The following is a 19,186-nucleotide window of genomic DNA, read 5'->3' as shown; positions in this document are numbered from 1 at the left end:
CACCTGTCTAAGCCATGAGCCGCCAGCTTCTCTAGGAGAATGCTGTGGAAGATGGTGTCAAAGGCCTTACTGAAGTCCAGGTAGACCACATCCACAGCCTTTCCCTCGTCCACTAGGCGGGTCACCTGGTCATAGAAGGAGATCAGGTTGGTCAAGCAGGACCTGCCTTTCATGAACCCGTGCTGGCTGGGCCTGATCCCCTGGTTGTCCCACTCATGCCTTGTGAGCGCCCTCAAGATGAACTGCTCCATAATCTTCCCTCACACCGAGGTCAGGCTGACAGGCCTGTAGTTCCCCAGATCCTCCTTCCGGCCCTTCTTGTAGATGGGCGTCACATTGGCAAGCCCCCAGTCGTCCGGGACCTCCCCCGTTAACCAGGAAAATATATACTGCTTTAAAGCAGTATATTTGTTTCGTCTTCTTCATAAATACCAGAATACTGTAAAAATTATCAGTTTTAGAAATTACTTATCTGATATACACATACTGTGACTAAGAACAAATGACACATTAACCACCCCAAACCAATTAGTTACATTTGGTCACAATCAAGAAGCAGTAGTTAACAACTCACATCTAGATGTTTATACCACATATATATTTGTTAAATGTACCGATTCATACAGACCACGATCATCTATCATTGAAGGGTAGGGGGAAAGGCAGTTCATTAGCCAGCCAACTGCAAAAGATAACACCTCATGTAATATTTGTAGAAATAGCTTCATACTTGGCTATCTCATTTAAAGAGTGCCAACATTGCCTTCAACTTGTAAAGGCTTCTAGCAGGTCCAGACTGAAGGGACTCAGCAGTTGATGGTGACAGTCCAGGGTGCCTTCGGCAAGGTCCTCCCCTGCACAGGTAGTTTCCGTGAGGAGTATTACAGCTGTAAAACAAATCCCACCCATCTCTTCAAGAAGAGAGGGCAAAACGGAAAGACATTTCTAATTCAGTCTTAAGTGGAAAGATGAAAGAAACTGTACTTAAACTATTTTTTCTACTTTATGCACAGAGCCTTGTAACTGTGCTGCTTCACAGGCTATCAGCCAGGTCTCAGTCAGGCTTCTGTACAACTTAGCTATGTAACACAGCACTCCCCACTTAATAATTTGGCATACACAAACAAGGCCAACTTAATAAAAACTTTGATAGCTCTCCAGACTGCCCTCCCACATCCAGCAGGTCCCTGTTTTGGTGCCTCAGCCAGGCAGAGAGTCTGAGGCCAGGGAAATTCCTGGTCAAGGGAAACATTTCTACTCTTCGTACCAAGAGTAATGAAGGTAGCTCTAATGTGCAGTAAGATAATTGGGTTAAACATTCACTACTCAAGTATCACAAAGAAGGCAATAAAATAACCTTGTGCACAAATGAAACTGCAAAATTCCTGCATTAATTTGCATGTGTAACATTAAACTGTATCAGACATCAGAAAAAAAACACTAAGTTTCCTCCATAGATTTTTAGAGTTCTTGGTTTATATTTGATTCAAAGCACTGCCAATAGTGCTTTGAAAACTTTCAGTTTCACAGATACTAAATAAGCAATCTTGAAAAGAGTAAGATGACTTGTGTGTGTATGTGTGTGAAAATACATATATATATATTCACACACACCTCCACAGATATTTTTCAATTCTGTTCTTAAATAGAAAAACTGTACTGACATTGTGTCATCTTCAGATGTTTAAAATTCAAAAACATTAAGATTACATTTTAGCTAGACATTCCTTCTCTACTTCAGCACTCTAACTCTTCACCAGTTAAAATCTCTGGGCAAGAGTCCACTACGAAAGCCAATACAATAAGCATTTTTAAGAGCTCTGTGTCTTTCAGACAAACATGTCATCTGAGCCACAAAACAAAGCATAGTGTTCTACAGAACAGAAGATACAGAATGAGGAATTTCTGGCTCCTATGCCAGTATTTTATCCACTGACTTTGGGGCTATTCTTGTTGTCCATAATATGATGTTTCCTACAATTCCTGAAGGCAACCTATTGTGAACTGAAGGAATTCAGAAGGCTAATAAGTGAGAGAAGGAAGAAATACAATTCTTTAAGTTTATTTTGGAATTCCTATACCATTTTAAAGGTGTTGTGGACTACTGGCATTCTTGGTTTTTGGAATTTATTAGCCCAATGTAACATTAAGAATGCCTTGTTCCAAGTTGAAGATTACAAAATTTGAATGCATTCTCATCAGGCATAGATAAGTATGCTATACATGATTGAAAATGTTGTGCTTAGCACATGAAGTATTGCCAGAAATACAACTCGGACAAAGCATTGACCCAGCTTGTACATTGTGCAATCCCAGTGAAGTTTCTTTTGCAGTACTGCTGTCTCTAGACTTCTTTAAAAAACAGTCATATTTAAAAAAAAAAAAAAAAACAACCACCAAAAAACCGCCAACAGAACTTAAAACTCTTTCAAACATTCAGTTTGACAATGGAAAAGTTTCCCAATAATTCCTCAGCATGCAAAGAATGTCTTCCCAAAGCCAGGAGAACATCCTGTCTATCAAATCAGCCCAGCGGCTGCACAGCCCAAGCTTCTCTGTGATCATACTGCAAATGCTGGTTTGCTATGAGCCAGCATTTTAAAAAAAATACATTTTTAATTTAAAAAAACAACCAGTATTTACTAGTCCCAAGAATACATAAGTATTATGTATTGGAAAACACATCTATAAATAAAATGGTACAGACAACCCTCAAAACCCCTACCTTTCGCTAAGGAAGGAAAGGCCAAATTATCCCAGTAGAAATTTGCACATCAGATTTCATGACATCTTTTTCAAATTAATATTAGAACAGTACCCAGTGAAACTGTAGTGTCGTGAAATAGAGTTGGTAAGCACAAAGTCTTGTTTTGATTCTTTCCAAAATGGCAGAGTCTGACATCAAAAGAACAGCTTTGCAGAGATCCATGGCTCTTACTCCATCAATACCTACCTCACAGATTACTTCTGATGTGAGGAACAAGGCTTCATTTTATTAGGAAAAAGCATAAGCTTTAATTATTTCCACTTGGGCAATATATTACTACCAAGTTAGAAGAATGCCTTAAACAGTAACATGAAACCAGTTTCAGGTCTCAGTTGAAGTCTAAAGTATACTCTCGGTTTCCAATGTATACAGTACAGCTAGATATCTCAAAAAGGTCTTAAAACAAGGTAATTTAAGGGCTGTTTAGCTTTCTTAAAACTTAGTTTTGCCACAAATTTCACATGGTTTATGATAAAGACAAAAATAAGGATGCTATACTTTCTTAAAAAGGTTGCTATAAGACTGATTACAATTAATCACTACAGTTTGTTATTGTAAGTCTGCATTTTTAAAGATTACCTGGAAAAATAATCGAAGCACAAACAATTCCTACAAGAAATAATTGAACTGAACCACTCAGCACTTTTAGCCAGGATTTCTAATCCCAGATAAGCAAATCTAAGACAGATTACCTTGCAGGACTTGACACCAACAACCATTTCATTCTTTTCTATTCCCTTCCGTGCATAAAGGCAACTTAGCCTAGGTAGCAGAGCCCACCTGATAAGAAGGCACCATTTCTTCAATTAGTAGAAAAATGGAACACACAGCAAATAAAAGGATCGTTTGTCACTTGCAAGAAAGAGCATGTTTTAAGTTCTAAGTTCTGCTTGACAGTATTTTGTAAAGTACATTATTTCATAAATGAATTACTGGACATTGGAGCTCAGTAAACAAGCTTGGTATCATGTCTCCATATAGTGTGTTTGTAAGGACACCTGAACATACAGAAACATTTAAGCAAATTGTAGGAGTATGACAGGGAAATGAATAGCCTTAGTGAAACACAAGACTAGAAAATAGCTAAATACGTATGGCACCGTGAAGCATTAAATGGTGAGAAATTAAAGTGTTAGAAATGACAGTAGAAAGGGATAAACCAGAAGAAAGCATATCTTGTGGTGCCACAACAAACCTGGCAGAGGCTGAATGATAAGGCAATCTTCCCAATATAACTATTGAATTATGGAATGATCCCTTAAGAGAAAAACAGGAGGCCCAGCAAAACATTATGCACACTCCCACATCAAAGCAAATAAACCCACCCACTGGATTAGCCAGCAAGTCCCTTCTATCCTCAAGTTCTCTGGATTCTCCAAGTCTGACTCAAAGCTTCCACTGACATTCGTGTTACCCGTTCCATTGATCTGGAGGGGAATAAGTGCCAGACAGAGCTGCAGCTCGGCACATCTGTGTCGAGTAAGCCAGAGAGCTCCCCACGCTTGTCAGGGGAATATTCCTAGAGGACATGGTTTAATAAAGTGCTAGTCCTATGCTTAAGCTGAAGCACCACATTCTTTAAAGTCAATTTTCTCTGCATTCAGCAATCAACATGTTTTCACAGCACTGCCTCTTTTCTCAAGTGCTAGACCTGAATGAGTACAACTTTCAAGATCAGTGGGGGTTGAAAGTTTTGAAATTAAGCGCTTCTGTGATTATTGCAAAGAAATGTTTAAGTAAATGCACAAGCAGTTCATCTATTTTAACAACATCAGCAACCACTCAAACTACTCAGAAACCCATTTTCAAAAGACAGTATTCCCAATTTCTCCACTTTGTTCCTTCTCTGCCAGTAGTTAAACCCAAATTTAAGTACAAAGCCTTACACTTGCAGAGAGGAAAAAGCTGCCAGAGTCTTTCCAATTCAGTAATCCTCATCCGGACAGTTTTATTGACAAAGGTGTTTTGACATGAGACTTAAAAATTAGTGTCTTGCACAATTCCCTAATCATATTTGGGCTGAGGGATAGATCCATTCAGCTCTACTTTAAGCAGTGGCAGATAGTGAGAAAACTTTGCCAATGCTGACACTTAACACGCATGAGATTATGCTCAGTTTTTTGCAGACGGTCAATTACACATTTTTGCTTGTACAGGCTGTCTTACCATATGCTTATCTTACACAAATGAAAGTTCCCTGCTTATCCTACTGACATAAAACAGATCTAGCAGGTTCTAGGAAGAAATAGGCAGTCTTTTTCTAATTTCTAACCACCTTCACCACCACCCGCCATCCTTTTGAAACAAGCCCTGCAGACAATGCAATGAACAGGGGTATAAAGTAACCTTTTCCCAAGCTCAGGATCAACATGAAGTAGTTTTACTCAGTTACAAGTACTACACAGCTTGTCTTCACTGCTAGGTTGACCAGATTTTGAAGTTTTTTTTAAAAACTTCTGCTGGCATAATTTGTTGGGGCTTTTTTCCCCCCCCTCTCAGGAAATTGAAGAAATATCTCACAATACATGTGAAATATCTCACAATACATGTATGCAGATATCATGTGAGTTTTATTTATTTAAACAGAAATATTACACACTGATGGAACAATCTAAGTGGGCAATGACTAGTTAGCTAGCTATTTGGCATCTGTCAGCAGCGGTTTGTACCAGCAACTACTAGAGGAATAAACTTCACTATAAGATAACTAGTAAGGAAAAATCTCATCCCCCTACTATTTTTTCCTTTTCAAATGAGCAGCAGTCAACCTGCATCTTGAACTTCCAAGTATTCCAAAGTTTTATCTAGAGAGCAAGAAGTTACCAACTCCTGGCATTCGTACCAGACACAAACATGTATGTTCCGAGCTCTTGATATTACGAAGTCCATCCAACTGGCATGCTGCAACGGCATTCCACAGGCGTGTTGCAAAAGCACCACAAAGCAAGTTCTCTTCTGTCAGTTTTGACTTTGTCACTCAATTTAACTCAACACACAAAAGGAAAGTTTAACTTCCCACTACACTTCTAGTTAGCCTCCTCTGATAGAAAAAAAGAAATCGGTACTTTGTTTACTCTTTCCTAGTAATCCCCTCTCAGAAAAGATTAAAAGTTAAAATAGCAGCAAGGGGGACTCAGACCAACATTTCTAAAGACTAATAGTTTGCTCTCACATGCATCAGATTACAGGCTTCTGTTCCATTAACCACGTCTGTGCAAGTTATCCACATAATACTGTTTTGACTCACAGGAGTGTTATTATCATTTTACATAAAGGGAATGCGAACAAAGATGATAATCCCTGTTAAATCAGGGATTTGGTTGTTATTCCCTCTTTAAGAAACTGCTTCAGGCATGAAGCACTTGGCAAGCATGCAGAACCCGTCCCCCAACAGATTTTTGTTTATCTTTGAAGGGGAAAAAGGGAAGGGAGGCAGCAGGAGAATGGTCAGCATTAAGGGGACTTTAGTTCCTACGGTACTGTTTGAGCAATACACAGTTATACACATGTCCAAAGTTTTATCTTAAGAGACTTTTCCCTTCTACTGACTTGGACATAAGCTTTTCAAGTCTGAAATTCTGCCAAGAAGGAGAAGATGCACCTACCTGCGCCATTAGCCATAGCTAGCTTCCAAATAATTTTCAGGGTGGACTGAACACAAGTTACAAATTTTGAATTCTAATGAACTTAAGCATGATAAGCTACTGGAATAGCAGACAGACTGCAAGCACAGCTTTTTCTGAAAACCATTAAAGGGTGAAGAGTTTTATTTTCAGTTATGAAAATTAATGCTATCCATCGCCGCTGAGAAGGGCCAATTCACATTAGGGCGAAGGAGATGCAAGATCAGAAACATGATCCAGATTGGAGAACTGCATCTCAATTGGTTACAGCATGTTCACCTTTCAGATTTGATTCTCCCTACTGCCAGTTAATTTCTATTGCAAAGGCAGCTCTTTGTGCTTCTAGATCAAGTACAGCCCCATTTAATTATCCACTGTAGCCCAGAAACTTCCACAGTTTAAATATTAAAAGACTCTTATTCACTACCATATTTCAGCTTTTTCTTTCCATGTAAAATTAAGTGTAGGTGCCCCGACTAAGCTCCAATTCTCAGAAGTGGTGAATAATTTCGTTAGGACTGGCAGTGTTCCCAAATCAGCCATGTTACATCTTGAATAACAGTAATGACAGAAGGCTGAGAAGCAGTGTTTCAGGAAAAAGTTGCACCATCTGAATAATAGTACACATATGTGACGTTCCATTCATCCCTTTCAACTGGTTTGGTATCCAAGCTCCTTGAGATTTTTCTTGCATGTATTTTTTCAGAAGTGAAAACTACTATATTAGCCTCTGATTAAACTCCTGTACATATAAGTTTCAGTGCTGTAGAGCACTTCACAGGTTAAAAGCTCCAAAATAATCAGAATGCTATACACAACATACCAGTATGCCCCTAGCAAACAGTAGTTAATAAGTCTGTAGCAGCTTTAGAGACATTTCCGATTCATGATGCTGTTAGAAACTGCCAGATTAGGTAAGTAATCCATTTAGTTATGCTTGAATGATTAAGTGCAGTTTGATTTTTGACAAAACTTTAAGAAGTTTCAAAATAAAGATACTGAAACATTTCATACAAGCGAAGTTATTTTAATGCAAAATAATGCTTCATCATAGGAATACTCCCAGTACTGAGAGACAGGTGAGGGGGTGCAGAGAGGGGGAAGGGGAGGGAGAGACAGGAACGATCGTTTAATAGAGATGGGTTAACTTGAAGCAAATGTCCAGTCTCTTGGCTTTAAATGCCAAAGCAAAAAAATTGCAAAGGCTATCTAAGGAAACAGGAGAAAACAAAAGTATTCATTAAAATGGAAGTAATGTATGAAGTCGGGTTGTTTGGGGTTTTTTGTGTTTGGGGTTTTTTTTGTTTGTTTTTTAAACACAGTTACAGTTTTGAAGGTGTACATAGAACAGACAACATAAGAGTTTCAAAAGTTTGGTTGAACTTCAAAACGAAGTTATGCGGGTTAGCCCCATACCAGCCTGCTGGCACGGGTGCCTACCTACTGGGAACTGCTCTGAGTGATTTAACTGCACTCACCGGAATGTATGAGCACAACCTACAGAAGAGCTCTAAACAAAGCTGAAACAAAATTCCTGGCAAATAATTAGTAAAAGGGCACCACCTTGGAAACTGTGTTGAAATAAATTATCAAGGTCCAAACAGCCAGCTCTAATTTCCTAAAGACTTCTTTGAAGATTACATTTTGAGTTTGCAATGGCAGACTACACACAACTTGTTTTGAGCGCAGTCAGCATGAGAGTTATACATCAACTGAAGTAGGGAACTGTTTTTTCCTTTAGACATCTGAGTTGTGATATGAATCTGTATATTAGTAATAAAATTATAATTACGAAACTTAACAGCTGCATTATCTGTTACCACAAACAGAACAAAGTGACAAACTGAAATTAGAGACCTTCAACTATCCAAAGTGAAACTCAACTTCAAGGAAAGTGTTTCACACACACATACACATCCCCGTTAGTTGCACAAGTCTGCTTTGGAGCCTAACAGAGTTCAGACTGCACAGAGTGCCTCTGAAGTAGCTAGACTTGGGTTAATATTTACCACTTCAGGTTCAAAGGTTTCACTTTCATGTATGTGCTTAGTGAGCTGATGAAAAAAAAACAGAAAGGACAGCTTCTTGGATCCCCCCAGTCACCAGGTTTTCAGTGTTCCTCCAAACCCAGAACTCTGAACTTTCAGGTCCTACCCCAACATCCATACTCAGCAAAAAAAAAAAAGCTAAAAAAAGTGATACCTAACAAAAATATTTAGAAGTCAGTAATTGCAAACTTGCACTGCTCAGTTAAAATGCAATAAATACTGCATCCAAGAAAAATTTGTAGTAAACTCAGGAAGCCTGAGCAAGTAGATTAAGAGCCCTTTAGCACGCACCCAGGACTATTACGCATGGGGAAAAAAAAATACTTCACACTGTACAAGACTGTGTGCTGATGGGAATTAGTTTAAGCAGTGTTAAAGCAATAGGATAAATCAGAAAACTGTAGTGCACACTGCAACCAAATTTAGCATGACTACAAGAGGAGGGCATTAGCAGCTTAAATGAACATGCTGGCATCCAGTTCATCTTCCAAATACCCATACCACTGCTTTGTTCCTCCTCCTTTATATTCAGCTGTCCTGTTAAGGAAGAACATTGATTCTGGGAAGAATTGGTAAAAATTGATTTTGTTCTAATTTGATTCTAAAGCGTGAAAATTAAAGCATGTTCTCAGAACTGATTTACAACATGATTCAAGCTTCAGCTACAAAAAGTTTTAACAGCAAATTCCTTTTAATATCTACTATAGAAGAGAATTAAGGCAACCACTTGAAATACATCCACTGTCAGTACTCATTTGCAGATCACATTATTTGCTCAGAAACAGAGGTTATACAGGACATGGTATGTATGCATGTGTTATGCAGGACATGGTATGTATGCACATGCATAATACACACACACATTCTTAATTGGTTAGTTAGAAATCTGCTGTCATAGCTAAAATCGTTTGCTTAAAGGGCTAATCTGTCAAAAGACTGTTTAGACTTATATTCTCACATCCTTCTCTGGAAAAGATCTGAACCTCTACTTTCTACTCCCAGCTTTGCAGTGTGTTAATCAAGGAAGAACGTGTTATGCCTTCCCATCTGCAATTGTTCCATGTCTCATAGCAGCAGCATGATAATTAAGCATTTTACATCCCTGGAATAAAAAAAAGCTGCTTCATTTACCTAAAGATTATAGAGTTATTAGACACATGTAGCAACGTCCTTTCTCCATTTTAAAGAGCATGAAAGAAGTGGGAGGCGAGATGTTTGCTATATGCTTTTTTTGGTCTAATGAATACTGCCCCCTCCACTTTCAGTTGTTATGGAACTAGTGGCAATATTTCAGTTTCAAGAATGTGAAAGAAAGTTTTGAACTTCATTCATGAAGACTTCTAAAAAAATTTTTTTTTTTAAAATAAAGCTGGACCCAGCAATTACTGAGATTTGAAATTCAATCCAGATTTTTCAGTTGCAGTCCAAAAGGACAATAAAATTCCATCACAAAGGGACACATCAGGCATTTATGAAATCCAGTTTGGAGCAGATCTTATATGAGGACTTTTTATCTTGTTCATATATCTATGTCTCAATAGAAGAACAGAAACAAGCCAACAATACCTCAACGGTAGATGTTTTAAGAGACTGGAAGACTGGAACACCTCCAAATCTGCACCTTAAATGAGAGCTCAGTAAATAAGCTCCAGAGTGAAAGTCGGTGAATTGAAGGGTTCAAGAAATTAAATATGTTGACCCTTCTCCTTTTAACTCACCATAGGGCACAGCTGGAGATGCATAAAAAGGAGATGCAAAGTCATGAGAGAAGCTCAGTAAGGAGGAAGTTCACTTAGATGTTTGGAGGCCAGGGTTCAAGTCTTGCCCAAGGCTGAAGAATACTAAGATACTACTGAAGAATTGTCAAGTCTTCCTTTCATGCTTAGTAAGTAATTGTTGTACACAAAAAAAAAAAGGGGGGGGGGGGGGAGACAGGGAACGACAGGACGGGACACGGACAAACCCAAGATATGTTAGAATCCACTAGTTAGACTGGACATCTCTAACGCTGAAGTACAGATTAAAATTTCTAGAGACTGGATGCATAGGAACTCGGGCATGTCATATCCAGAAAGGCTTCGCCTAGGGAAATTCAGCTGGAAGGGCAACATGGCAGGGTGCAAGTAATTCAACAGCTTTCTTTTTTGACACTGCTGTTGGACAGGCCTAACAGGAAAAGTGCTCTCTGCTAATCTGCTACTCAGGAGCAAAGATGAACTAGTTGGACATGTCAGCAACACCCTTGGTTGCAGTAACCATGAGATGGTAGGATTTCAGGGACAGCCTCCTCAGAGCACAAAGACATTCCATCCCCTTGTGGAAGAAAACAAGCAGGAAAAACAAGAGGCCATCTTGATTCAGTAAGCAACATCTGACTGAGTTAGACACAAAAAATCATGAGAGGTAGAAGCAGACTGCCTACCGATGACAAGTACTGAAGCATTACCCAAGCATGCAGAGAAGGACCTAGGAAGGCCAAGGCTGGAGCTAGTGAGGGATACAAAGGGCAATGTGAAGGTGTTCAACTGGTAGGTCAGCAGCAAAACAAAGACAAGGATAACATGGGACCACCACTGAACAGGGTGAGCTATGCTGTGACAAAGAATAGAAAACCTAAAGGTACTCGATACCTTCTTTGCCTCAGGTTTTGAAGTCTTTTCCAACAAGATCTTCTCAGCCTCCCAGGTCTTCATGCCTAGTAGTAAAGTTTAGAGGAGAGAGATACTATCTAGTCAAGGAAGATCTAACCATGATTGCTTAAAGCTGGACTTGCAAGTCCATGAGAATGGACGGCTTGCATCCAGTGGTGCTGAAGAAAGTAGATGATGCCATGATGAGGCTGTTCAGATATTTTTAAGAAGCCATGCTAAGGAGGTAGGGGGTCCCCTGATGGTTAGAAAAAGAGCAAGAAGGACTGAAGGAATAGATTTTCCCAACAGGCTGTGGAATCTCCACCTCCAGAGCTCTTGAACAAATCAGGATGCACAAGGCTTTGCCAAAACTCTAGTTACCTCTGCTTTAAACTGGAGGTTGGACTAGATGACCTCCAGAAGTTCCCTCCTGTACATACACAAAGGTTTCCTAAGCATCCAGCCATGTACCAGAAGTATTTAAGCCAGTCATGCTAGACATTGTAACAAGGTCTCCAGAAACAAGGTCTCCAGAGTCTTCAAGATGCTGTGGACATTAATGCCCAGAAGTTGATGGAGGCTGGGGACAGTATGGGGGGGGGGGGGGCATGAAGAAATCAATTCGGCAATAAGAAAATGTTCTATGAAAATTTCAGAAGACAAAGACTCAGAATTTTATAAGATATCTCTAAGGTATACTCAAAAGGGTAGAAAACATTAGCTTTTAAGAGAAGCCAGCATGTTTATTTTCTGAAATGTTTTAATACTTTTTCTGGTGACATTTTAGAAAGGTTTTTTAAAATAGTTTTCACCGTCATCTGCAAGTAACAATCATCCTGAAATACAGTATTAAAAATACAGATTTATGTTATTCCAAAACTATGAAGAATAACTTCATAACCCAATTGCCAGGTAACTGACTTGATTCTTAAACTTTTATCCACTAAATTGATTGGTCCCAATTAGTTTCTGTTTCAGAGACACTTGTGACCACTATGGCACAACAAGCAAATCAGGTACACTGAACATGTGAGAAGAGGAACACATTTAATTAAAAGACTTTTGCTTTCAAAGGTTATAAGTTCAACACAGCATTAGCAACAGTTGTGTTTCACATTCTTTATTGAGTACTGATATTACAAACCTACTTTTTTTCGTACATTATTACTGCAGGAAGTGATTCCAAAACCAGAAAATTTAAGGAAGTATGCTTTAAAGTTTTGAAGTTCTAGGGAGGCATCATTTGCATCAGCAGTAACTAGAACTTATTTATTTCCACCCTAGCATATTATCGTCCCTATGAAATTATTCAGCAGACACCGAGGAATAATACTTCATGCTACAACATTTATTCTTAACATTTTGGGGATAACATGTAAGTTTAAATAGTATCAAATTCAATATACCTGACCTTTACACAAGGCTTTAATGTGTCATTTGTGCTGCCAAGTTTATAACATTATATATTAGAAAGTGACAGCACAACCCTAAATTAAGTTCTAAGAATACTGTAAGCTGTATACAGCACCTGCTACATTGTTTGAGCATTAAAAGAGACTCTCATTCTTTCAGTTCCACACAACTCTTCAATACCAGAAGCTTGGTTTCTGGGGGTTCTTTATTGTTGTTTTGGGGGAGTTTTTGTTCAGTTTGGGGTGTTTTTTGTTGGAGGGACTTGGGGTTTTTGTTTCTTTTTTAGTTTTTACCTGCTTGTAGAAAGAAATTTATAAAATTGGAGAGAAGAGTCTATTGCCATTACTAAGTTCCCATCCTCCTCAAAAAAAAAAAATAGAACTTTTATTTAAGCCACATTTACTGTCCTTGAGATTGGATTTTACAAGCAATAAGATATGCCCATTGCTTGCTTAAGATGACACTCCAAGTTTACAGACACAGTTAAGACTGACCTTTTCCAGGTTCAGGCTGGCCTGGTCAAGCATGTCTCCTGGATTCCAGATCCTGCTACCTAAGGGTTACCAATGCTTGTCTTCGCCTAAAAAAATTTTTCCAGACCAATCAAGTGTGAAGATACACTAACAACGAAGGCTCTTTGAGGGTGCTGAAGACTTATCCCACAATTCATATACTAGAGGAAAATAGAAGCTCTTGATGTTCTACTTTGTAAACAGTGAAGCTTGAATGTCTAGTAGAGTAAACAAACTCATTCCAGACAGACAACCAGCAACTAGAGCAAAGTACACTCACCAGAGGAACAGTTAAAATATTAATTCATGGCTCCTGCTGCTGAACATCTGTGGTTTCTATTAACTCTTTCGGATGCAAGAAAACTAACAAACAGGATGCACGAACAATCTGCTGTGGAATGGCTAAAGTGGACAAGTTTGGGAAGTATGCCTTAGCTACCAATAAGGAATGGAGAAGTCATCATCTGTCCTTTCGGTGTCCTCTCACCCAAGTTCCTCAAAGAGGAGTAGGCAATCTTGCCAACCAACTCAAAGCCAGGCAAAGGCAAGCAGTAGCAAGCCGAAAGAGAAGGAAGAATTTATCAAGAATGGGAGCTGCAAAAGCCAAAGAGATCAGTAGAGAGATTAGTAGAGACTACTCATTCACATCCCCACTCGATCAGGATTATAAGCCTGGCACACCTACCTATTTTACTGAGCCCTACTTTGCCAATTTGAAAAAGGAATCAGGCATTTGGCAAGTCATTATCTTTATAGGTTGTAAAGAAAGTACCTTAAAGGCAATCCAGTAGCATTAAAGTATACACTGGTATACTAAAAGTGGCATGCTAATTGCTAGCACCAGTGACAGGAGGACCCCTTGGCTCTGATGTTTCTTCATTCATAGAGCCAAAATGTGTGCTTGTATACTAAACTTACTTTCCTAAAACACTAAAACAAACCACTGTCTCCCAGTAAAGAAACTACACGATATGAATTTCTGTACCCTTCTGTCCAGTGCAACTACATTTTAAAAATACGTATCTTATTCAACGGTGTTATGTGCTTTAAGGAGAACTTTGCTATTTGATACTCAAAAGAAATATCACCTTCACAGGTCAAGCACCTTTATTGAGTTACTACTTTTAATATTTATTTAAATGGAATATTACAAAGCTCTACACACAACTAGTTGGCATCAAACCTAGCAATACCTTCATAAAAGCTTGAGAATGCAGTTCTCTATGTCATTCACCCTCAGAAAACTGCCATGAAGTAGCTCATTCCAAGCTTCTGTGTCTAGCTTAAATTAAATGCCGAAGACTGTAAGACAATCCTTTCTTCAGGCAAAGAGAGACAGAAGAAAAGTACAGTTTCTAATACTAATATTTAATTTAACTAGCAATTTTTAATATACCAGTGATTTCCATGCATATTTTAGAGGTCTGCAAGTGCTACATACTTTCAAGGAATATATGCCAACTCCTACATGCGTCTTTCAACAAATATGAATGAAATTTACTAAGCACACAACTATGATTGTGATCCTCAGCTTAGTTTAACCAGCAGTAGTACTGAAAGTGCAAACACAATATAAAAGTTACCAAGGAGAACCTAAGCTATTTAAAACTGAATAAGACTCTGTTTACAGCATGATACAGAGCAAACAAGATACTTTAGTCAGCAAGAATTAGCTTATCAAGCTCAGGTTAGAAAGTAAAACCTTACTGAAGCTAACCAAAACCCACAGGCACTTTATTTAGACAACCAAGCACAAGTCCATTGGTTTATATTCATAATAAAGCATGTATGTATTTTAGCACATATTTTAATACTACTGTTACTGATGAACAATAAAGACTAATGACTACCTTTCCCCCATGCCCTGATGTTGTAACACAGTAGACATATGCAAAGAGTTGCGAACATCAGATTTGCATAAAACAGTACTGGAACAAAATACGCAACAATGCTTGCCCAAAACACTGTCATCCTCCAACCATAACTTACAGGCTTCCAGAAACATAGGTTGTTTTCTTTGTTTTAGTCTGCTAGAAGTTTGTTCAAATGGTTTTTTGAACCCACCTATAAACTTACACATCCCAGCACTGCAAAGAGTTCCGCAGCTTACTTTATCCTCTTAATCTTCATGTGGGGAAAAAACAAAAATAAACTACTTCAAATGTTTCACCTTCCAGTTTTACTATTAGGAGAAAATGGGAACAATTGGTCATTACCCAACTTCTGTACCACTTCTGAAGTATCCTTTAGAGACTTCCATCTTACACTTATCTCTTCAACACCCACCCACATAATCTATTTCAGACCAAGAGTTCTGATCTACTCAGGGATGCTGCATACCAAAACTGTTTTATAATTTTGATAAATATAAAATTACGAAAAGGGATGATGAGAAGAGTACAATATGCATAGTGGAAGCACACAATGGATTTTTACACTGGAAGCATTGTTTTTCTGCTATGAATTAAGAAACAGTAAACAAAGATTAGATTTGTCTTTTTGACTGTATAACTGAGCATGAATCTTTTAAAATATTCAAAAAATGACCTCAAGTTCTACTACTACACAGGAATAACAGGTTCAGTTCAGAACATATGATTTTGTATGCAACACTATGACTGTCCTGTCTTCATTCTTTCTTGGTATTTCTACCTGCATATTTATTTTATGCAAATTAAGGTAGATGGTAATAAGTTTGTCGCTAATAATTTTGTCCAACTGATCTAGAAATTCACCTCTGGGTTACAGTTTGAGAGCCTACTGACCTTCTCCAGCTTGCTGCAAAACTCACTGCAATCAAACTCCCTCCTCTTAGTGGTTTATTAACTGTAAGGTATGTAGGCACATGATCTAAGATCATTGAAACCAGCCTTTCAGATGTATGGCCCAATTTCCATAAGAAACCCAGAATGATTTACTGGGTCACTGCATCCATGACATCCACCAATGTCCCACTTTAATCTACTCTTCTTTGACCACACCCTAATTTACTTTTTGTTTACAGCTTCCTGTGCATGGAAAAGCCTCAGCTGAGAGAAGAAGCACCACAGGTGAGCTCACACTGAACTCATCACTTCAAGGCAAGCTTTGACCAAAAAGGAGAGCCCTCTTACATCATTTTCTAGGGAGTAATAGGGACAACAGAAAAAAGGAACAAAATAGTAGCTGGGAATACAAACCTAACAGTTCATCAGTTAAGAGATGACAGACAAATCTTGCTTCCAATGTGGAAGTCTGAGATTTCAAAGCACTAGTTGCACAGGGAGGAACAAAAACTAAACGATCACTATGCCATTTTTCCTCCATGTTATTGTCATACAAGAAAAATCTGTTTCCTTGTTTGATGATAAGCTAACTCTGTTTTTCATCATCCCCAAAAACCAAAGTTATTCCAGGACCATTTTAGTCATTACACTCAACTCAAATTTTCTCCTTTTCCCTCTCGACATTTGAGAAGCATTTGTAGACTCATGCAGAAGTTCAACTGAAGACTCATAGCTATGCCCAAGTTGAATTTTGACCCCACAGTTTCATGCTGAGAGCCACGCAATTCTGTTTCACAAAGCACCTGAGGATGTGCAATTTTGTTTAAAGACTCATTCCATTTGAAACTTAGACAAGTATCTTTTCACATAGTAGTAGAATAATGAAAGTCAACTCACTAAAAGTGGTGTTTAAGTAAAAAAAAAGTCAAAACATTTTACCCCCACCACAATGTAATATACAGATTTTGTTGTATTTCCCCCCCCCCCTTTTTTTTTGTTATAAGTTACCATTTCATCTTCTTTTTAAAGAGTTCATTTCTGGCAATTACTTCTGCTAACTCACCACACTAAAATTTGCAAAGCTGACAAGATACCAAGACAATGTCACCTTGGGGTAGGTAGCATCTCTATTTCAATTATTAAGGTTGTTCTACTACAAGTCAGATCTTTGACCAGCCAGTAACATTTAGAAGTCTGACAGACATGCTGTTTAGAAATTCCTTGTTTTCTACATTTCATTAAAATCCTCCTTTGTTTACTCTGCCTTTGTCCAAACTGAAGTTGACAGTCATATAGAAAGTGACCATTACAAGTCTTCAGAAGTACATCACTTATTTCCTGGAACAGAGATAAAAGTTATACCTTACTAGTGGATGATCTGACTCTACAGGGCTACTCACAGGCAAGCAAAATCCATCCAAAAAATCAGTGTCTAGAATAGCTTAGAATAAGTAAATAAAAGTCTTCTAAGCACAATTATGGGCATCAGTAGTACAAAAAAAGCTGCACATGAAGCACACTCCCCTACTTTAATCTCTCAAAGAACAAACTCCAATTTGCCTATTTACTACCTGCGTGATTTTAGTCTATTTACTACCTGCCCATTTTAGAATTATCTGCTATATTGCCTATCTATCACCATGTACTTGCCCCTCTACTACCAACAGCCACTCAAAATACAAACTGCTCCTCGCACCTTTGAACAGCTGCTGTGCATTACTTGGAGCTGGACCTGGTCCCCCACCAAATCAATATGCAACATCTTCCTGTGGCTGCTGAGGAATACCATGCATGCTACTTGAAGATTGATAGGGGACACATGCTAGAAGAGCAAATGAGCACAGAGGACAGTGAGCAAAATGTACACACATGTACTTAAAAACCACACACACTGAGAAAAGTTCTGACTAAGAGGGTATATAGGTCTTCAGGAAAAAGAATGGCAAGGAGTTTCTCTAAAGCTAAGCTTCCAGGGAGCTCAAGCAACTCTAATACCAGAATTATTATGAACATACTTCAACACTCCCAGTAGCATTCAAACACTGTTTATAACACAGTGACAAGACTTCAATGTGTCACATGCTTCATTTTTGTTTCCCTGTTACCTTGCTGCAGTTGAACTGGTAGGCAAGTATTTAAAGTAATGAAATGCCTAATAATGAGAAAACTGAGTAGAGTGATTCTCTTAACAGTCCTCCATATTTTTTTATGGATACATTCAGTTTTTATTTGCTTTCATTCTAAACCTGAACTGTTTTCCTTGCTATTCCACATCCAATTTTGAAGGCAGATTTCAAATTTTCTTCTCTTCATTGGGATGTGCAGACATTTTAGAAACATAAATAGAAGCCAATCAAAACTGAACGTCACCCACATTTTGTAAAAAAGCAGAAATGAATACACAATTTATGCATTCTTCTGTACATTAATAAAACAAGTTTCCATAAATTAGAAAAAAATCCCAGTGTCTAGACAGGGCTCAAAGTTTAAAATTCATCACAAGAATTTTATTCTAGGAGAAGCACAAAAGATGCAGTAGCGATTCCAAACTCATCATCCCAAGTTAAGAAACAGGTCTTACAACCAAATATACAAGGTTAGTCAGACTCACCTTCCCTCATTGATTTTTGCTTTGTCGCCTTGGCAAGAGAAGTTCTCAATGTAACCTAGACTGCAGTTAATTCGTGCCCAGTCGGGCTGGCACACAGCGAGGAAGTGAGGACGCAGTCTACCTATGGAGTACTTGGCAATGTCTGTCAACGACTGGCTAGCAGCTGCTCCAAAAATGAAGGTCCCAATGGCTTTGTAAATAGTGGCTACGTAGTTATTTCTGACAAATGAATTTGAGTGCAAATGATTATAAAAGACAGAGAGGGTCTCTCCTAGGATTATCTGAAAGAGAAATAAGGACAACAGTTAAAGAAAGATAATTGCTTAAAAAGAAAGATATTACTCTATTATTGCTAATACTCAGACATGTAGTTTCAGAAATTAGGTTTTTTTATAAACGTTAAGTTGCAAATTTACATTTTCCAAGAGTCAGCAGTAACCATGCCCAAACTTTAAACACTCATATAGAAGAAAAAAAAAAAAAAACTTTTTACCTTACCCTGCTTCATGTTGAACTTATTATTGATTTGCAGAATATTTATTAAAACAAAGCCTTCTCAGAGTAACATTTATACATATTACTTAGGCATGGCCCTAATTAAAAACATTTTCTCTAGTATTATGTTTTATTCTACATTGAATCTTCTTCAGCTAAACTTCTGCTGAGCAGAATTTTTCTATTTCATCATAAAGTTGTTAGGTTTTTTGTGAAGCCAGAGACTACTCTGAAGGGTCTAGACTTCATTTCTGGATGTGAAAGGCCAGTTATTTAAACAAAGAAATTTCCTGTTCCTCAGGAAAATTAAATCTTTACAGGA

General features: G+C 38.2%; 1 protein-coding gene across 1 annotated transcript in view; it reads right to left on the bottom strand.

The window, feature by feature from the left end:
- The window catches only part of PPAP2A (phosphatidic acid phosphatase type 2A), a 40,153-nt gene that overhangs the window by 17,654 nt on the left and 3,313 nt on the right, over positions 1-19,186 (bottom strand). Inside the window, 1 exon segment of the mRNA XM_009326948.1 lies at positions 18,370-18,650. Coding sequence (XP_009325223.1) covers positions 18,370-18,650 — 281 coding nt within the window.

This window comes from Pygoscelis adeliae, unplaced genomic scaffold (assembly GCF_000699105.1).
Source record: "Pygoscelis adeliae isolate BGI_AS28 unplaced genomic scaffold, ASM69910v1 Scaffold116, whole genome shotgun sequence".
NCBI lineage: Eukaryota > Metazoa > Chordata > Aves > Sphenisciformes > Spheniscidae > Pygoscelis > Pygoscelis adeliae.
The sequence above is the reverse complement of the archived record's forward strand: the minus strand, read 5'-3'. Positions and strand labels throughout refer to the sequence as shown.